The sequence below is a fragment of the Chinchilla lanigera genome, unplaced genomic scaffold (assembly GCF_000276665.1).
Source record: "Chinchilla lanigera isolate Chin_1 unplaced genomic scaffold, ChiLan1.0 scaffold00048, whole genome shotgun sequence".
Lineage (NCBI taxonomy): Eukaryota > Metazoa > Chordata > Mammalia > Rodentia > Chinchillidae > Chinchilla > Chinchilla lanigera.
The window spans coordinates 11963563-11986586 of NW_004955449.1; the positions used below are offsets into that span (position 1 = coordinate 11963563).

Consider the following 23024-nt stretch of genomic DNA (forward strand, 5'->3'; position numbering starts at 1 on the left):
GTAAAACAACAACCTACCACTTTGTCTGTAATTTGGTAAGCCCCCCTATTACTATGATATCCTTCTTTTCCACTTTAAAATAATAATAAAATACAAAAATAAAACAAAAAAAGTTATAAAAGTATGTGTAAAATGTGCATTATATACTTTGTAATAGAAGTTTAAATATGTTCATTTAAACTCCAATATGTCATCATTATCAGGCAGTTCCAAATGTTACCCAATATGATTCTCAGTTTGATAGTCTAATCAAAATCAAAATTATTATATAATAAGCCATACATTGTTTATCATTTTTAATTTCTAGTAACCAAAATGTTTCTAGGTTTGAGCACTACAAAAACCCATAGGTTGCTACTAGCATTACTGTTTCTCAGTAATGAGGTCTTAATTTCAAACAGTTTCATAGAAGAAAGTAAATACTTAAAAAAAACTCATTTGCTCACTAGTTACACAAAAACACACAGACAACTCCTCTAAAGTATAACTGCATCAAATAATATATTAATTAACTGGAAAAGTCAATCTTCTTGCTGAAGAATATCACTTATACTGGGGTGAGATTTAAGTACTAAAGAGAATCTGATTCAGTAATGACTTACATTGTTTTGTTCACCACTAGAATATGTATCAGTAGTAACTTGAAAAATAGGAATAGATAATGGCCCATAATGGCTTTAAGCTCACAGTCAAGCCCAACAATCTCAGCAGGCTATGATGTCTAAATAATACAACTAGACCACCAAAGTACAATGTCAGGATCTTGATAAAAGCAAGAAGTAAAAGAATAAATAGGTCATACTGTTCTAATGTGAAACTCTAGAAAAACTAGCAGCATTTGTATGAAGGGCCTCAGAAAAACAAAATTATTTGTCATCTTGATTAGGTAATTATTTTATCATAATCAATCCATCTTGATGACCAAAACACCTGAGATGCTATGAAAATTTGAAAATATTATATACATCTTTGTCTTTCTCAAGATTCTTATGTAAACACTTTGAAAAATCTATCATCTTAACTCCAAGCATAATGAGGGATAAGTACAGGATATTAAATTTCTAAATTCTAGTTTTTGTTTGCCAGCAATGTGAATACTCTGCCATGTGAGTACTAAAAACATAAACTACTATAGAATACTTAGCTTCTAGACCAAAGATCATCATAACACAAACACAGTTTTAAAAATACGGTTATTTCCATACCTCCAAGTCTGCAGATTATATTCAGTGAAATACACTGGGGATTTATCCTTCACTGAAATATTTTGAACAACAAAAGGCATTTTAATGAGTTGAGAGCTATGACTGATAATTTGTCCATGCTACTAACTTTAGTTTGCTTTTAACTTCTTCTTAACTCTCACTGACAGAATCAGGGTAAAGTATTCACTCTGCCAAGAGAATATTTCCATTTTTAATTTTTATAATGCTGAATTTCAAAGAGATTAACATAGAGCGTAAAATTGTCTATAACATATATGAATATAACTAGGAAGCATTTCCAATATAATTAATTCCATATCAGAATAAATCATGATAGGAAAATATATCTGGAGATTTTGGGATTTGAAAAGGTTAAGTAATATTTTGAAGGATGAAGTTTAGATTTATTGAATTCTTTGAAACATTGGGAAATAGATATATTTTAAATTAACTTGATCCAAAAGAAAATCCTACTTTAATTATACCAGAAATTCTTGACAGAACTGCCAGATATAAATGGGATTTTCTGCTACTAAGTCTACCAAAATCTCTTTAAGGAATTCTCTGAGTCTGTTAAAAACATATCAGAACACTGATATAAAAATACTTGATCATTCCAAAACAGTATCTAGGTTAGTTTCCTCTAGGCCTATAAAACATTAGCACTTCAGATACTGTGCTTTCCCAAAGAACTAGGTTTAGTGTCCTTAATCATAAACTATTAGATCCACTTTTGGAAACTTAAAACTAGTGACTAACACATGTCCCTAGTTGATAACTTCCTAACATATAAAAATATTATGACAAAAAAGACATGTAGAAAAAGTTTCAGTTCTTATTGGTAATCATGATAGCCCAAATGATCACAAAACAAGACAAAATCTATAATTATAGGTCAAGCTCAGCGGCACGGTGCCTCCTGGCAAACGCAAGGTCCTGCCTGAGTTCAATTCCCAGTATGAAAAACAATAACAAGAATAATAATAATTGTTATAGGTTAATCAAAACACATCTTTTTCTTCCTACAAATGTCATCTTTAGTATATTACCTTCTGTTTATCCTTCTTTTCAATCAGAGAAATAGCCTCCTTCCTACCTTATGATTGCAGTTAACAAAATATGATAGTGTTTAAGAGAATACTTAGCAAAACTTGAAGTCTTAAAAGGTGAAGCATACCTTTTACACATTTTATATTACAACTCAATTGCTGAAACATGAAGATGTCAATAAATATAAACAGGAAAGCAATTGTGAAATGCAAGGACAAAATATTTAATTTGATTTTTGAGGGCAGAAAAATATCTTATTCTACATAGTCAAATGGTAATTGCTCAGTGAGAATGAATCTCTAACTATTGAAAAGGAATTTAAGGTAAAAATGATCAACACAAATATTTATGATTGTATTTTTCTGTGTGTTGTTAGCTGTGAAATACTAGCATATCCTAAAAGGCATTTTACAAGGTGCTCTGGGCTGAAAAATGGGACATCCAAGTTGGGTTACTTCAGCGTTAGAAAGACACAGATTAATTAGAAAAGCAGAAAGAGTACTAACAAGCTATCTGGGGTATTAAGCTTCAGTTGAACTACTTTCATTTTAAGAATAGACTTAAGCAATGTAATTTGCTCGAAAAAGCTTGACTTAACATAGCTAACTGTTACAGTCTACACTGAGCTTGAGCAAGGAGGCTATGGCCTTAGCAAAAAAACACCATTTTAAGCAATAAAACTAAACTAACATCAGAGCTTTAGTCAAATTACTGAGAGATTTCCTGGTAAGAATACCTTCTAAGGAAGGATTACAAATTAACAAATCAAAGCTTGGTAAGGAATGAAGAGTATGCTCTGAGGCTAATTTTACCAGGTTGAAGAATTTGATAGCTTTGTTGTATATAGTCAGTGCAAAATTATTTTAGAGGAATGAGTTTTCAAATACAATGCAATCACTGAGTTAAGCAGCAAAAATTTCTCAGGGCAAATCTTTAACCTTGTCAATATTTGCTTCTTTATTTATGAAATTAGGATAACAATAATAATATCAAAATAAGTTTTTCACGAGTATCAAAAGATAATGGTACAACCTGAAAAGGTTGCTAAATTTCAAAGCTAAATTGAAAAGCCCAGTCATTTAACTTCTAAACAAAGTATAAAACTGTCTATTGGACAAGACCTTAAAATGTAAAAGTAACAAACTGAGCTGGATAGCTACTCTTCCTTCATTCCTAGGAAGTTTCTTAATTTTTAAATTAAACATTTCAAGTCATGATTTAATGCCAACTGTCACTGTTGCCTGTATGCTTTCTGAATATCAAACTATATTTAACTTTATGCAGTCTTTTACACAACACATATATTTCAAAGGGTTATTTATCTCTTGGTAGTATATAAAACTTAGGAATATTGAGGTTTACCTTTCCTGGTTTGGGGTGTTTTGTGGTTTCCTTTCGGGAGGTTCCTTAATATTAGGAGTAAAGATATATTTCTATATGTGTTTTTCTTCTTACATATACATTAATGCATGTGTGTATATGAGTATAAAAAGCCACAATAAATAATTTTAAATTGATCAAACTATTAAAATTTTAACAGCATCTATTTCATGACACCTCTTTTTTTTCAGACAACTTGATTTAAGTGTTTATGTTTAAGGTCGCTAAACCTAGTGCTTTGTGAGTACACAGGCTCTGAAGCACTAGTGTTTTACAGATCTAGAGGAAAATAACATAGACTTTGTTTTGGAATGATCAGTATATTTATATCAGTATAAGAGAAGGAACAGTGGGTTAGAAATCAGAAGCCCTTAGAATCTGGGCCAATCTGGAAACTTCACTGTTAAGGTTCAGATCTAAAATGTCCCCCCATAGGCTCCTGTGTTCATAGGTGGGACTTGTGGAAGGTGATTGGATCATGAGGGCAATATATTCATCAGGGGCTTAATCTGTGGGGACCACAAATTACCAACTGAGTCTAGGGGACATCCATGCTTGTTCTTGTCCTGTGCTTGAGCCTGACTGGAAGGAGAAAACTTCCCAGTCTTTTCTGGCCACAGCAGGAAGGCAGAGGGCTAATGACTGCTGTGGGCTCTCAGCTCAAGATAAGACCACTGGAGACAATAGGCATCTGGGGAAACTACAGTTTCCTCCCTGAACCCATTCCATGCTTGTCCTTGTCTTTCCAAGAATGTTTTGTTCTTCTCACTAGCCCAACAGTCACCATTACTTTTACCCGGAAACACCAATTGCCTTTCACTCATTGTCCATGACTCAGATGTAATGAATAAAAACCAAGTTTCTGGATGACCTGAGAACAAGTAGTCATGCTTGATCCCCGCCTTCACCCCTACTTTGTCTTTTGCTCTTTTTTCCCCCGCCTTATGCCCTAACTCTGGGCAGGAGATTGGAGACTCACTGAAGGGGTCCCGATAACTGGCAATGTAGAAAATGTCCCTAATATTAATTCCTTGATGTGTTCAAAGCTGAAAGTACTAGGAGAAGGTAGGGCCTGGTTAAAGGAGGTGAGTCACTAGGAGCATAAGCTGGAAGGATGAATTGTTGTTGCCACTTCCTCCCTTTTGGGTCTTCTCTCTGGATTTTGGCCACTCTTTACTTAAAGTCATATCTTTCCATCATGCTTTTCTTGCTTTGCAATCAATTGATTATGGACTGAACCCTCTGAAATCTTCAGCCGAAATAAGCTTTCCTCCTTTCAATTGTGGGTGTCAAGTATTTTTGTCCCAGCAATAGGAAAATAATATAGACACTTACCACATGGAACTATTTGAAAGAATAAATTAGACATATTATTTTTAACAATAATTAAATACAAACATTTTTCTATAGTTTAAATACAAACTATGTTTGTCCATGTTTCTGATTTTAGAAACACACACATAGTTCTGAGGTTTTTTTTTTTTCATCTCTACAATATAATTAAAATAGTGAAGCCTCCTTTAAGCCCTTTGGCTTCATAAATAAATCCTAATAGAAGTATCTTTTCCTAAAGTAGGATTTTTTTTAAAAATCTGCCTCATAATTTATTGTTTTTCAAATTTTCCATTAATCGCTTCATTTATACTTTCAAAATCAATTTCTGCATATTTATATGATTTTATTTTTACTGTACTATGTTGGTCTTCAATATCAAAACATGTAGGAGTCCTTTGACTCTGTTTCTCTAGCAGTGATTTACTTCATAAATATAACTGCTTTTGTTAGATAGTCAATAAATTCCAAGATTCAAATATAAATCACTCATCCTGGAACTAGACATCATATCAAATTATGAAACACATATCAACTGTATCACTTGGCTTTCCTTGGAATGCAGGAGTCCTTTTTTTTGTTTTTTTTTTTCCAGTACCAGGAATCGAACTCACAACCTTGCACTTGCCAGGCAGGCACTACGCCACTGAGCTAAATACCGAGCCCTGAAATGCAAGAGTCTTAATTCAATTTAAAATAAATGGTTGAATGCAACTCAAGACCACACTCATAAGTGAAATAAATTAGACCCACATGTGTAAACATAGTATTGTCTCACTAATGTGAGAAATTGAAAAAGTAAATGAGATCCAAAACATACAATAGATATTGTGAATTGGGAAGAAACTGTTCAAAAGAAGAGACAAACTGTGATGGTGGAAAGGGAAAAGGAAGAAAGGGAAAAAGAAAAAATATATTTATACACAAGACAGTTAAGATAGTTATACAGCTAGTTTCTCTTAGTTCATTAAAAAGAAAGGTTTGTGCTAATATTGCTTGGACAAGATATCACACCTATATCTTGTACTCTGAATAACTACTAGGAAGACAAAAATATACAATGTATTTATTATTGTAACTCTCCTACTAACCTGTTTTGAAACTCTGTTTAATTGTTGCTTTGATTTTTTCTCTTTAAAAATTTAAAAATAAGATAAATGGGCATCTTTCTGTGTCAGTTCCAAACCAATAATTTTCCTATTTACTAAAATGTTTCATTTAGCTATTTCTTATATTAAAATATTGGAAAATCACTCTCTAGGTGAAAATGCTTTTTCCTTCAATTTTCTAATAGTAATAGTCCAAACACAATAACAAAAAACAATGAATATTGAATGGTGGTCAGAATGTCCAAGTTCTCAGTCTATACATGTCACTGGCAAGCTAGACTGTATTCCTCTGAGATTTTACTTATTCTTCTTGTCTCTCTGATGAAGGGATAGGAGAGAATAACTTTTAAGAACCCAGGGGCCCATACACTTATCAAAAAAAGTTATATTTTAAAATTCACATGTATATGGAATTATAAGGAAAAGAGAATAATAGAAATCAAATTAATCCATGAGAATGAAATAGACTAAAGAGAAAAAGGATATACCTGCAATTTCTTCTAAGGTGTTAGCGTGCATGTCCAGCAACACAGTTCCATTCAGAATACAACTTCTCAACTCAAACAAGCTGTGCAATGAAAGAGTAGCCACGTATGGCTTGCTCCACCTTTCCCCTCCATCTTCCACATCTTCTTCAAACTTCAACCACCTACAAACAAATATTCTCATTAATACATTACATACCACATTACAGATAAATAGTCCTTAGAATAATAGAAGGTCCCACCCTGAAGAAGCATTGTTAATAAAAATATTTAACTGGCAGCCATCATGATTCTGTTGTAGAACTAAAAAAAAGAGAGAGGATACTTTTTAATGAAAAGACAATAGTAACCGAAAATGAAAGAATATTCCTTTTTGTTTATGGGTGGATTTAAACTTGATTTAGTTATTGGTAATTTTCCCATTAGATTTTTAAGGAGTGTAGCATAATTTGGGGCCTTTTTCTGTAGGGAGCATCCTTACTAGGCTTGTTTGAATGACATCTAGTAATGGCATTACTTTGTAGGGGCTGAATCTATGAGACTACAACTCAGACCCCTTTTGCTCAGTGGTCCTAGCAGGGATAAAGAATAGAAGAATCACGGTATTGATTTGCCCACTAAGAGACCAGTACCTTCTTAGAATGAAATGAATACTGATAAATACATGCCATTGCTTATAAGTAAGATAGGCAGGATAGATAAATATAAACCAATGATTTTTATTACTCTGGCAGAGATCATTCAGTTCTTTACCAACTAGCACGCTAATCTTAATAGTAGAACAATTTAATTCTGCAATTTCTAATTAACCCCAGCCTAAACTGCCTTTTTGTTTTCCCCTTCCCCACCATTTCCCTCATCATCCTGTCCTCACCCATTTTTTAATCTACTTCCTCTCTCCTAGTACCATCTTACTAATTCTCTATATGATATCATACTACTATTTTTAATGTAATCAAATGATAAATATGTGGGAGTAACTAGACAGAGAATCAAACAGATCTGCCAAAAGTAACTAGCCAAAAGTTTGTCAGAATGATTAATATGCAGAATAGCAAGAAAAATCAAGAAATCTATAGATCTGTCCCTAGAGTTTTGGGAGGAAAAAAAACAATGGCATGGAAATGAACAGGAAACATAGGCAAGAACAGCTACAGCTGCCAAAACTTTGTATGATAAAATAGATATGCCTATAGGGAACACTGAAGTTGAAACAATCTATATGCTAACCCAAAGGACTGATTAGTATCTCTTTAAGGCTGGAAATTTAATAAAACAGTATGTTATCCACAGGAGTTTTCCTATTATTTGTTCTTTAAATGTATCGACTGTTGACAGAGACATAATACTTCATATGCCATGTGGTGATTATGAGTATTGTTGCTGAACCACAAATGGTTATCCCCTTTTCTAGTGAATTTATGGCATTACCACTGGCTCCCTGTTAAACAGGTGACTCCATGTGACAAGACTTGTCCTGGTCAATAAGGTCAGAGCAGAAACTATGTGCATGTCCCTTCCAGACTGGAATACTTAAATGTGAAGATAAAACCCCCTGAGCTCTTTTTCCATAACATGGCAACCAATAATGTTGGAGATGAAGGCTGTACTGTCAAGCGATGTCTCTAAGTAATTACAATAAACAGATGAGCAGAAGCTCCAATGATCTATGATGGGCATGCTTAATGAACTATAAATAGCCTTCTGTTGGTTGAAGCCATTAAGATTGAACATGTTTTTATAGCACAATTCAGACCAACTGATACAGATCCCCATTTTAGCTACCCATACAAACATAAAAATACTAGCTAGAATTACTGACCAGATTGAATATAATCTTAATAAATGCAATAAATTAGTATTTCTTGCCAGGTATATAAACTTCTTGATAGACAGTGTAAGATGGACTATTATTGCCGATAGTGCCTTGGATTAGCTGAAAATAAAAAGAAATCTAGGTTTTATACATAAAAGGAAAATCTTTCAACTTCTCTGGGCTACAGTTTTCTCATCTGTATAAAGATGAGACAAGGTCAGCACATTAAATAACTTGCTCATGATAATCATTTAGCCAAATAACCTTCAAACTAGTATTCAACTCCTAGTTGTTTCTAATTTGTTTTTGCCCAAATCCTGTCCCCATTTCCTGTCATAATGCAATTTCTTGTATTAAATTCATTGTGGTCCTTTTCAGTTCAAAGATCTACACAAATGGCTAGAGCAAAAACAATTGTTTTAATATTTAATCTTCACCTATTTCAGAAGTCAATTCCAAGTTGAAAAATAGTCTTCTTCTTTTCTCTTTATACTATTTACATTTTTCTTTGTCTACTGTGCTGGATAAAAATAGATGTTTTTCCTTTGTGAGTTAGGCTCAAACATCATATCTGGTGGAAGAGGTTATAATGAAATTTTCCACAAAGAGCACCAGGCATGTCAATGCTACTCTTACTAAATCTTCTGGCATCTTATATACTACTGACATGATTTTTCAGACAAAAGGAGCAAAATAAATACCATACAGCAGTCCTTAAACTAGTGATATTTGATTAAAGAGCCAAGTTAGAATTCAATATAGTTTTCATTCTATGAGTAATAAGAAAGATGTAGGGTTATAAAAGGGTGTAATAGTATTTGAGGAAAAAATACATATATTTCTTTTGAAAAAATGATTTTCATGTAATATTTCTGGACAATTTTTCAGAATTTAAGGACATTTAAATTATTCACAGGCTTTGCTATTACAAATAAATCTGTTATGCATACTCACCCCAAGGTATTTGCATGAATTTAAATTTTCATTTCTCTGGGACAAATGCCCAAGAGTACAATTATTGGGTAATAGAATAAATGTATGCTTAGTTTTATAAATAACTGGCAAACTGTTTTCTAGAGTTGTTCTACTATTTTATATTTATACCAGCAATGTGTTAAAAATCTAGTTTTTCCATATCTTCACCAGCACTTATTATTACAGCTATTTTTATTTTAGCTATTTTAGTAAATATGTGGGAATAAATCATAGCAATTTTAATTTACCTTTCCCTAAAGATTAGTAATGTTGAATATATTTTTGTGTGCTATTTGCCATATATCCCTCTTCTTTGGTGAAATACCTGTGCCTTTTGTTCATTTCTCTAATTGATTTATTTTTATGTTCTTCAACTTAAAAAATTTATATATTCTGTATGTATCACATTTGTTGAATAAATGATTTGAAAATATTTTCTTTCCCTTTGTAGCTTGTCTTTTCAACTTATGAATAGGCTTTTTTGTGGCACAAATTTTTAATTTTGAGGAAGGCCTGTTTATGAATATTTTCTTTTATGGATTGTGCTTTTGTAGTCATGTGTGAAAACTCATCACCTAGCCTTAGTTGCTGAAGATTTTCTCTTGTGTTTCCATGTAAAATTTTTAGCTTTGTTTATTTAGTTAAAATTTATGATTTAATTTCAATTAGTTCTCATTTTTCCGTGAAGCTTAGATAAGGTAAAATTTCTTTTTGTCCTGAGATTTCTAATTGAACCAGTACCATTTGTTGAAAAGATAATGCTTCCTCCATTTTACAGATTTTTCTCTTTGTCAAAATTGGCTAGACCACTTATGCTGTTCTGAAATGATACATTAAAAAATAAATCTAAGAGGTATATTGTTTTCTTTTCGAATGGGGGGAGTCAGTTCTATTAGAAAAGAATAGAGTCTCTAGAAGTTTTAAGCAGTTTGGTAGTTAAAATGACCAAATATAAGTTACATGCATGGATGGTTTGATGTAACCGCAGGTTTCATGAATATTATAGGAGGAGACAGAAGGTACTTTCCATAAAAAGGAACCACAAGTTACAAATGTCAAGTTACTAAAGATACCAAACATTTCAGGATTCAGTGTTTTATGCCAATTCCAGAAGGATGCCAAAAGCATTAAGAGATATTTAAATGAATGTTTTTAGAGATTATATTATAAAATTATATATATATATATATATCATATAAGTATATCTTTCTTTTCTGTTTTTGTCACTCATTTCATCTTCAAAGAGAGAAATTAGCAGGTCTGAGAACATACTAGGTCTCGTTTCAAGAATTTTTAGTCAGTGAATATACTGCAAGCTGCAAAATGTCTGATCATAGTTAATGATCTGAAGGGCTGCAATGTGTTCCAGTTTTCCAGTAAACTCTGCCGACATTTGTTTGAATAGCAAACCAAAGCAAACAAGACTCTCAGAGTATGAATGAGATGTGATGGATGATGAAAAAATGAAATAAAAATTGTAGGCCAATTACACGACATGTTCTGTAGGGGGAGAGGGAGGAATGGAAGACTGAGCAGATTATGTTCATCTCCACTATGCCTGGATCTATTTTCATCCATGATTAACGGACTGAAGTCTCTTTCTACTAAACAATATTAATTTAAATGGGAGTTTCATGAAGTCTTAGAAGATTAAGTGGATGATAAATTGCTCTATAATACTCATTAAAAATCTGCAAAAGAAATTTTTTTTCCAGTTAGAAACAGATGTTTGCTAGAAAACTTAACTCTTTCTTTGTATTCAATTACCACTAACTCCATTTTCTAGGAATTGTTATTCTCTAATTTGATCCAAGCAGAAAGGATCTCCTGTATCATCTAAATTATGCCTTTGTAATAGAAATATAAGTTTCAAAGAAAACACCACTTTAGGACAGGTGGAGGCACAGCAGGTGGAGGGTTGGGTGTGAGTAAGATGAAGCCAAAGAATAAACTGTGCAAAAAGAGCAAAGCTATAGCTAGTTAAAGGGGAAGTGACATACATCCAAACTCGCTGATTACAGATGCTAGTTGTTCTTAATTCATAAATCTTCTCATTTCATTTCACTAAAAAATCCAAATGACTTGAACATTTACTAATTTTGATTATAAAACACCTTCCTAGGAATCGTTTTGATGTAATAATCCTTTTCCTTATGGCCTTGTATGTATCAGAGGCCTAGCTGCCACTCTCTGCTCTGCTTCTTATGAACTAATACGTAGCAAACATTTTTAAAGGGCAGCCACAGTGAGTCAAATCATACTGAGTCCAATGTGTCCCCACCGTTACACAGCTATGGTAGCTCTGCTCATTTTTATATTAGTAACATTATATGTTATTTATAAGCAGAACATTTTAATTGTGTTCATTTCATCAGCCTCTTAAAAAGCTTCTTATAGTTTTAAAAAGTGAACAGCTGGTTTTTACAAACATTTATTAAATAATTATGATTCAAATTTTTAGCTTCAGTGTCTAAAACTTTGCTTAAGTTTTATTTGGCAACAATAATAGGCATGAATTATTCAAGATGTCATATGTGACAGGTGCTGTGTGCTGATAAAATACCATTTTTATTTCTATAACTAGGGCAGACAATTATTAATCCCACCTGAATACTAACCAAAAGAAAAACATTCTTGAAATTATTATGCTAATTATGTTTTAGAGTTAAATTGCGTTTGAAAAATCAAACAGATTCTTGAATTAACTCAAATTAGCCTTTTAGGGTGAACAAAGGCAACATGAAAAAATTATTTCTGCTACTTCAGTCTATGTGCGGGCAAAGCGAGTACTCTGCTGCCTTAAAAGCCATTAAATTTCTAGGTCCTCAATAAATTTATTCTGCTTTTTCACTAAAGTGTTGCATCTCAGCCAAAGCTCATCTATCCTGCTCTTCAATGTCTGTTACTAATTTGAGTGTGTGTCACATGTCTCCCTGAACGTCAAACAGCTGTGCCATGCATGAGGTTCCAATGTGTGCCTACAAATGCAGTTCCTATCTAATATCATTACAGATCGCCAATAATTAAATCATCTCTTTTAGTCTTCAGAAGTAGTACATTTAAATAGAATACATTGTACTTAGAAAAATATTCTGGTCATTTATATAAGCTTATTATACAAGTTAATCCATTAGAGCATGATAATATCCCACCTGCCCAACAATGATAGAGGGAAAGATCTGTATTCTAATAAAGCTTCTGTAACCTCCCACCTTTACGAAAAGTGGGAAAATTCTCATGCAGAAAGTTTCTTATTAAATGAAATACCTATTTGATCTGGAAGATGAAAAGTCACCAACCATTCTCAGAATAATGGAAGTATGCATGACAAAATATATATTCCAATCTTAACTCTGTGTTCTATTATGAAGAATGAGAGTAAAGAAAAGAACCTAAAATAAATGCTTCCCCAAAAATATTTCTCAGCAATAGATTTAAGAAACTTTAACAAGAGTTGTCTAGTTACTACACCATCAAATCTCCTTTTATCCAGAAATTCCTATGTCCTGTAACTGGTGATAACAGATACTCCCAGCCTTAAACAATAAGATGTGCATTCTAACTTCCTTATCAATAACCTTTTGATCATGAAAGAGCAAAAGTTTTATCACTGATTTGGGGGAAAGATGATTACATATTTCTACCTGTCACCAAATAAAGATCAATGCGTGTTATGTATTTATAAAATTCCCTTATAGCTATTTTATGCAGGAGGAAAAATTAAGATAAAAAGTTTTTAAGCTTGAAATTGAAGAGGTTATTAAAAACTTTTAAGTTTAGCTTTATATTTAAAATAATAGAATGAAAAGTATTCTGGTCAGGTGTGTGGGTGCATGCCTATAATCCCAGCACTCAGGAGGCTGAGACAGAAGAATCATTGAGAGTTAGAGGCCAGCGTGGGTTACAAAGTGAGGTCAAGCTAGCCTGAACTGCATAGCAAGATCCTGTCTCAAAAAAAAAAAAAACAAAACAAACAAAAAAAAAAGTATTTTGAGTAAAATTGATTCATTTGTATAACAATTTTATTCAAAAAGTAATAAAAACTACATACCACCAATTTAAAGTAATACCAGTACTCTTGCAGGCTGAAGAATGATTTAGCAGTGCAGCAAATTATCTCAAAAATGTAAAAAAGGAAAAAATAAAATTATCATTATTTGCAGATTACATGATCCCTTACACAGAGGACCCAAAAAATTCCACCAAAAGACTGATACATTTAATAATAAAATTCAGCAATGTAGCAGAATACAAAATCAATACTCAAAAACCAAAAGTGTTCTTGTACACCAACAATGAATTTACAGAAAAAGAAATTAGGAACAGTACTATTTTCAATAGTATCAGAAAAAATTAATCAGGAGTTTACTTAACCGAGGAAGGAAATGAAAGACATCTACAATGAAAACTATACAATTCTAAAAAAGGAAATTGAAGAAGGCATCAGAAAATGAAAGGATATCCCCTGTTCCTGGATATGAAAAACCAATATTATCAAAATGGCCATGGGGCTGGGGATTTAGCTCAGCAGCAAAGCGCCTGCCTGGCAAGCGCAAGGTCATGAGTTCGGTTCCCGGTACCAGAGGAAAAAAAAAAAAAAAATCAAAATGGCCATATTTCCAAAACCAATATACGGGTTTAATGTAATTCTGATCAAAATACCAATAGCTTTCCTCAAAGATCTAAAATTCATCTGGAATAAAAAAGGGTCTAGAATAGCAAAAGTAATCCAGGACAACAAAGGCAAACAAGGAGGTATTACAATCCCTGACTTCAAGTTATACTCAAAGCTACAGTGATAAATATAGCACAGTATTGGCACAAAGATAAACATGTGGATCAGTGGAACAGGACAGAAAATGCAGAAATAACTCCAGGTATGTTCAGCCATCTGATCCTTGACAAAGGAACCATAAACATATGCTGGAGGAAGGATAGCCTCTTTAGCAAATGGTGCTGGGAAAACTGGTTAACGGCATGAAGAAAATTGAAACTAGAGCCCTATCTCTCATCATGTACTAAATTAAAATAAAAATGAATCAAAGCTCTAATTATTAAAACAGAAAAAAGAAACCTGCTGGAAGATATAATAGGTACAATTCTTAAGTCATAGGAGTAGGCAAGCACTTTCTGAACAGAACTCCAATTGCACAAGAAATAACAGCAAGAGTCAACAAATGGGGTTATATCAGATTTAAAAGCTCCTGCCGAGCAAAGGAAACAACAAAGTGCAGAGACTACCTACAGAATGGGAAATAAGTTTTGCCAGCTCTTCCTCAGCTGAGTACTAATATCTTATACATAAACAACTCAGAAAAGTCAGACACCCTCAATAAAACACCGAGTCAAAAAATGGGCAACTGAAATGAGTAAACACTTCTAAGAAGAAGTAAAAATAGCAATAAACACATGAAAAAGTGATCAATATCACTGGCCATTAGAGCGAGATAAATTAAAACAACAATTAGATTAAATGGTACTCCAGAAACAAAAAAAAATCATCAAGAAACCAAATAATAAATTCTGCCAAGGCTGCAATGTAAATGGAACCCTCATACAGAACTGATCGGAATGTTAACTAGTACAACCGTTTTGGAAACTGGTATGGAGATTCCTCAGAAGACTAGAAATAGAAATTTTAATCAACCCAGCTATTCCCCTACTAGGGATCTTCCTAAAAAAGTTAAAGACATATTACAGCGATACATGCATACCAATGTTTATAGTAGCACAATTCATAAAAACTAAATCTTGGAAGTAGCCTACATGCTTATCAACAGACAAATGGATTTTTAAAATGTGATATTATATATGTGGAATGCTACTCTGCTCTAAAGAAGAGTAAATTTGAGTGATCTGTCAGAAAATGGATGTACCTTGAAAGCATAATTGCTATGGTTTATATCTGGATGTCTTCCAAAGCTTCCTGAGCTCATGGATGGGCCTTTTGGAAGGTAACTGGACTGTGGAGACATGATACTCATCAGTGAATTAATCCACCATCTCCCTTGATCCCTTCCATAGTATGAACAATCTCTCTTCCAAGGCCCCTCTACCCTGCTGTCCTGCCTTAGAGTCAATGGACGATGGACTAAAACCTCTACAAACTGTGAGCTAAAATGCACTTCTGTTCCTGTAAACTGCAGGTGTCAAGCAGTGTCTCAGTGATGAGAATAACTAATACAATAATATTGAGTGAAATATGTCACATGCCCAAGCTTAAATACCTTATGATTTCTATCAGGTGAGCAATCCAAAGCACAAATAGAGTAAAATAAAAGATAGATGAAAGAAACAGAAATAAATCTTTTGCAAATGGAAAGATGACCAAAAGATGAGAGGGAGAGGAAAGGAATTTAAAAAGACTGTGTTGTGCGCATGTGCCAACTATCTCCAATAAATGTAATCATTATGTGTTTTAGGCATAATCTAAAAAAGAAATTTTTTTTCAAATTTTAAATGAGGCAGCATTTTCTGGGGAAATGCAGCTCAGGCAAGGTCCTGGTTTTTCTTTATGGCTCAGTAGTACTTCATTGTGTAAAAATAACATTAAATAACACTCACTAAATATAAAAATAACATTCAAAAACCAAATAAAGAAAAACTGAGGGATTTGATATAAAGCAAGTAGAAAAGAATGAGCAGTTGGTTCATAAAAAAAATACAAAAAGATTTCAAACCTCACTAATAATTAAAGAAAATACATTTAAAAAATAAGATCTATGTAATATATGAAACAAAAACAAACAGCTTGATGATTTAGTGCTACAAAAACTGGGGATAAATAAGCACTCTCAGACACTGTCGCTGGATATGAAAATGACTAAAACAGCTTACAAAAGTAACCTTCAGAATCTATAACAGTCAAAAATGCTTGTTTTCTTTGATACATAAAATTCCACTGTTAGAAAAGTATTTGTGCTATCTGTAGAACAACGCAAATGAAACAAATCAATGTAAATATTCAACACTAACAAAATACATAAAGTTCATCTATATAATTATATGCTGTGCAGTCATTGGAAATATTGTATAAATCTTTAATAAGTAATACATAAAATCACTAAGATGTATTATTAAGTGTAAAAGTGATATATGAACACTGCACATCACATAATCCCTACTGAATAAATTGAAAAAGGGAAAATATTCACATATTAAACCTGATATTAAAAATGTTTGGAAACATGCAGAAAAAACAGCGATGACTTTTGTAGAAAGGTATTGTTAATAAGGATAGAGGAATACTTTATGTTTTCTATAATCATAGATTCTTAAATTTCAAGTATGATGGTTATTAATTTTATTTTATTAAATGTTAACAGGGATGAACTAGTTGATAGCCATTTTGGTTTTCTCCTATTTATTTTTAGTATTTTTAAAATAAAGGGGCTGCAAAGATCACTCAAATTACTTTCATTACCCCTTTTCCTTTTTAAAATTTTATTTTAAAGAGAAAAAATTTTCAAAACAACATGATAGGAGGGTAATAATTGTTAATACATTGCATATTGTTACCTTTCAATTAGTTACTCAGACTACAAGATATCAGTAGTTAATTATCCAAATAATATTAGCACAGACCTTTGTTTTCAATGAACTAAGAGAAATTAGTAATATAACTATCATATATATATATGATAATTATATATATTTGCTCCTTTTCTCCAGTCCCCCATCCCAGTTTCTCCTTCCTTTTGAAGTTTCTTCCCATTTTACAGTATCTAGTGTACATTTTCCATTTTGGATCTTATTTACTCTTTTGGCTTCCCACACTACGGAGACAATATGATGTTTACATATGTGCATCTGATTTATTTCACTTATGAGTATGGTCTCGAGTTGCATCCATTTACCTATAAAAGTCTCAAGGTTATCCTTCTTTATGGCTCAGTAGTACTTCACTGTGTAAAAAGACCACAGTTTTTTTATCCATCCCTCCACAGATGGGCATTTGGATTGTTTGAGCCAGTTTTTCCAGCATCATTTATTAAAGAAGCTATCTTTCTTCTAGTGAATGTGTTTGGCACCTTTGTCAAAGATAAGGTGGCTGAATATGCATGGAGTTGTTTCTGCATCTTCTAATCTGTTCCACTGATTTTCAAGACCACTCCAAATACAACAAAAAGAATTAACTGAACTAGATAATTCATAATATTATCATGGTTGAACATTTAATTCAATACTGACAATGGTTGGATAAAGATAAGGCAATAATTAAATGTGGCCACAAATTTAGTAAGATCTTCTGAAGTTCTATGGCTTTAAGGAATGTAATCATTATGTACACCAAATATATACTAATAAAAAAAAAGACTAAAAAGAGATTAACTGTCACAAATATACACAATTATTATTTGTCAAAAAAACTACCTCATTTCAAATAGCATTAAAGAGTATGTTCCACAGAAAAAGTTTCTAACAACTAGAGTTGTCTGACATTGAAAGAACAGCATAACAAAAGCAGTAATCCCTATATCAACATGTATGCTAGTACTATACCACTGCCCTTCTCTGCTTTTCTGCCTTCAAGAGTTAACTCAGGAATCACCTGACCCGAGGACGCTACCCTTATCCCCTCCCTTGCATCTTGTGCTTTACAGACTAGCTACTAAAAGTTTGGTCCTTTAACCAAAAACATTTGACATGACATCAATTGGGATCTTGGTGGAAATGCAGGACCTGAGACCCTACGTTTGAGCAAACTAAATGCATATTTTAATAAAATCCCAGGTGCTTTGTATTCACACAGAAATTCAGAAAGTGTGTAAATGACAGCATAAGGCAAGGTTTCTGAACCTAGAGTTCAGTGCACATGTCAGCAGGTGAACAAAGTTGCTCCAGCAGCCAAGCATTGGACAACAGTTGTATTTTCTAAACTAAAACTTCAGTATTCAGATTTAATTGCAGTGTTGGCACTTTGTGATAAATAGGTTGATTTTGGGTTGCAGGTTGGGCACACAGTCTTTAAAAGGTTAGCCCACACTGGCTTAAGTTGTGCATACAGTTCCTCATGTACACCGGTATGAGAGCATTCATTATATTGCATTTACAAATTTGGGGGAAAATCTGAGACTGAAACTGTTAAAAGTAAATCTAAGGTTTATTGTTGTTGTTGTTATTCTATATCCATTACACATAGCCTATAATTGATATTCCATAAATGTCTGTGACCGAATGAACAGCAATGAATGAAAAATAGGCACACATTTTAAAGCATCTTTTATGATAACTTATAAAGTATATGACAACTTAGAAATATTAATTACAAATGAGTAATATTTAAGAGATACTTTGAAAATCACTCTGTTTAAATGTACCCATATCCTAGAAACATGTTACAGAACATTTTTATCCCCACAAAAAAGTACATGAGATAAAAAACGGTACCTAAAGCTTCTGATCATATTTGTTTTTTCTCTTTAAAGAATCCTACACTGAAATTATCACATATTATCACCAGTTTGAGTGTAAGGTAGCAGCTGAAAAGATAGAAATAAATTACTTTTAGATTTCTATTGTTTTGTGGATGACACACAAATTATGTTGCTGTTTATCTTTAAGACTGCAGCTGTTGCTGGCTCTGCAGCACTGTTTACTATAATTACTGCTTTCAGATTTCATTCTGACCCATATGCCATTATAGGCTGTGCCCAGGCCAGATGAGCAATTTCAAAAATCAGCAGCAAATATAGTTGCTTACAAAACTGTTGTACTGAGAATCCTTTTTTTTTTCCTAGTAACATAAAAATTATTTAACAGACCATCACCTTAAAACCAAAATCCTCACCTGGCTGTTTCTCGCCACTCAGCATCCTCACCTTCACGCCAGCAAATCTCATCAAGTTCTGTGAAAAGGTCATGAGGAATGTGCTCTTCGTCATCATCCTCAGTTCCAAGAATAAACTGTACCCGCTGTGATGGGGTGTCTGTGAAAAATCAGAGACACGAACATGTATCACCATGACTCCACACCTAAAATATTCTAATCACTAGCTTTAATACACCCCAAACTTACATTTCCTTTATCCACACTGTCACATTTATCCAGTGCAAACTTGGGAATTGAAAGTAAATTTAACATAACATGAAGTGTAATATAATTTGAAGACATGAGAAGAGGAAATAAAATTGTCCATATTCACAGATGCCATGATTATTATCTACATAGAAAATCCAATGAAATCTACAAAAACAATTCCTAGAGTGAGCTTAGCAAGATTATAGGATATCAGGCAATACAAAATCAATCATATTTAGATTTGAAAAATTAGAAACAACAAAAACAATTTATAATAACTTCAAGAAAAATCTAGATAAAAAATTTTGAAAATGTGGATTCTGAAAACTATAGTGAAACCTAATGAAATAAATTATTTGAGGGCCAGGGATATAGCTCAGTGGCACAAGCACCTGCCTGGCAAGTGCAAGGTCCTGAGTTTGATTCCCATTACCAAAAAAAATTTTTTTTAAATCAAAGTAGCCCTAAATAAATGCAGATATATACAGTACCTTCATCTTTAAAAATGTTCAGTTTCCTTGGATTGGAAAAACAGTTCAGAGACTATCCTTTCCAAATTTACCTATAGTAATGCAATTTCAATCAAAGTTCCAGAAGAATTTTTGTAGATGAGGACAAGATAATTATAAAACCCACACAGAAAGTAAAAATAGTAGAATGGCCAAACAATTTTAAAAAGAACAAGTTTGGGGGAACCCATGCCATCTGATTTTAAGATTCCCAGATGCTTCTTGAATTATGATGTCTTCATAAACCCATTGTTATTGAAAATAACCCCAAATGCACTTACTACATCTATCTTAGTGAACATCAGAGTTTAACAACATAGTAGAATATGAATTGTGTTCATGTGGCTGAGAAGGAGTTATGGCTCACTATCACCACCCAACATGGGGAAAACAGAGTATCTTATCTCTTTCAGAAAAGAGTACCATACTGTAGATTGCTAGACTAGGAAAAAATAAAACTCCAGATAGGATTTCTGCTGAATATGTACTGCTTTTGCACCACTATAAAGGTGAAAATTATATGTCCAACAATAGTAAATTGGTAGCCCTCTGTATTCTAAAGCCATAGTATCAAAGAAATGTAGTTCTAGAGAAGGAGTAGACAATATATTGAAATCCTAACTTTCAATATGATGAGATATAAAAGTTGAATTTTTGGAAGGAAATTAATCCATCAGAGCGAGGCCCATAAAATGGAATTATAAAAAAAAAAAGACTCCAGAGAATACTCTTACATTTTTCTATTGTGCAAAGATACAAGGAGAAAATGAGTTTTCAATCAAGAAGGCCCTAACAAGAACCGTATATTGCTAGTACCTGATCTCAGCTGTCCCATCTCCAAACTGAGAATTAAACTTCTGTAGTTTATTTTCTCCTATGTCTGCAGGACTTTGTTATAGCAGATCAAATTATTTAAGAGACACCTAGGTCAATGGAACAGGGGAGAATATCCAGGAAAATAGTCCAAAGAAATCTACGCAATTGATTTTTTGAAAAAAATGTGCAAAGGCAATTTAATATCAGATATACTTTATCTCTGCCTTTTCTATGTCTTTTCAAGAAATGTGGAACAATTGGACACTCATGTGTAAAGCAAGAGACCCTTGAACTAAATTTCATATCTTTTATCAAAATTAACTAAAAGTGAATCATTTTAATGTGAAATATAAAATTAGAAAATCTTTAGAAGAAAATGTAAAAGAAAAATTTTTGAGCTTTAAGTGAAGAGTTTTTTAATTTGATGCAAACACCTAATTCATAACAGCAAAATGAATAAAAACATCAAAATTTAATACATTCAGTGAAAGTCACTGTCAAAGACATATAAGAACAAGTTATAGAAGGGGAAAAATATTTGCAAATTGTATGTTCAACAGAGTCCTATATCTAGAATATATAAAAACATTCTTGAAACTGAACAGTAAAGAAAAACAGCTCAATTAAAAATGGGTACTATATTTCCATATGCTTCAACAGATAAAAATATGAGTTGCAAATAACCACATGAAATATTTTCAATAATTTATCATTAATTCAATGAGGTACATTGTCAAGACATACATGAAGAAGATGTCCATATTTACTTTGCCAGTTTCACAGATGCTGGCAGAAGATATGAGACACTTTGGTGAGACCAAAGACAGTTTATTACTTAGAGCAATAGCAGCACTCAAAGTATCACCACCTGTCTTGGATCATTAAGTCACTTCTAACACAGAAAGTTGAACAAAAGGCATAGAGCTGTTGCACGTATAATCAGAAGAGTTATAGGAGAGGTCAGAATTGGGAAACTTGTGTTATTCATAAGGAAGTCTCTCTGATTTTTTGCACCATAGGAAGACATTACCTTTATTTCACTGGATGGTAAACAAACCTGCCATTTGCTCCACAGAGAAACACTGTGTCTATTTTCCTAGTCTGCTCACTATACAAATACCACTGAAAAGAGAGGCACAAAGGCAGTCAGTTGCCTCTGCTCATAAAATGTGCGGTCCACATAGACCATTGCTTATGGTATGTCAGCAATGAATGGGGTGCTCTCTCCCCAAAACCATTTCTGTAGTTATTCTGATCACTCTCAGAAAATTTATCTTTAACCATTCCAATGAAGAAACCAAAAAATTTAAGCAAGTTAAATAAGAGTAGATTGTCTTATTAAAATAAGGAGAAAAGCACCCTTAGCCTATCTCAATTCAACTGTTTTGGATTTGTTGTTATTTTGTTTTATTTTGTTTTTATAATATGCATCCCTGGGGAGCATATATTTACAGAGCACTTAGCACATTTATGTCAATTTTTAAATGCATATTTTAAATATAGAAATATAGAAAACAAGCAAAATGTCCTCAGTGTATTTTTATAACACGAACAAACATTCCCTTCATATTTCACAAGTGAAATATAGCCAGTGTAAATAGTATAAAAATAAGTGAAATAATTTATATGAATCAGTTGTTGAGATTTTATAAGGTTCTTTGACAATTTTACTATCTTGTTAATCAAGGGGCACCTATGACTCAGCAATTTGTTAAATGGTGGGAAGCAAAGAAGTCCAAGCAAAGCAAGAAAAAGTGAAGTTGACTTCTTATTAGATCTATTCAGTAAAAAAAAAAAATAGTGTCTTTATATTCCAGAGTTCAGTCTGGCTGTGTTTTGAGCAGTCAGTCCACTGGCTAGAGGGATGAAGTATATATTTCAGTTCTTCTAAATGCTACCACACAATGACTTCTCTTGAATTGTTTAAAATCTGTTTGTGATAAAAATGAATACATACTATGAAATAATAAAAGATGAGAATTAAGTCCCAATTTATCTGGTCTTATGCTACAAGAATAAAAAACAGCCAAAAAATGAAGGTTGCCATGGTAAGGGAGGGTTTTCATATCTCACAGGAAGAGATATGAAGTAAGTCAAGTCACATTAGCATTCATGCTTTTTACTATAAAGTGAACAAAAGAATCCAGGAAAACTAAAAACATTATCAATGTTTCAATTTAGGTCATAGATTTAAGTACAGGGCAATTTAAGAAAACGTTTCAGAAACTGAAGTTCAAGAAGTAGATCTGCAGTCGGCAAACAACTTCACAGAAGAGAAGGATCAGGTGAATTTTGAATACTGTTTTCTAAAAACTAACTGAAGTCC

General features: G+C 32.8%; 1 protein-coding gene across 3 annotated transcripts in view; it reads right to left on the reverse strand.

Annotated features, from left to right (window-relative positions):
• Window positions 1-23024, reverse strand: part of Slc4a10 (solute carrier family 4, sodium bicarbonate transporter, member 10) — a 280912-nt gene that overhangs the window by 84493 nt on the left and 173395 nt on the right. For all 3 annotated transcript variants that reach the window (XM_005393324.2, XM_005393329.2, XM_005393323.2), the window contains exons 4-5: window positions 19143-19281; window positions 6565-6725 (exon numbers count right to left, since the gene is read on the reverse strand). In XM_005393324.2, the coding sequence (XP_005393381.1) occupies window positions 6565-6725; window positions 19143-19281 (300 nt within the window). The remainder of the gene's footprint in view (window positions 1-6564; window positions 6726-19142; window positions 19282-23024) is intronic.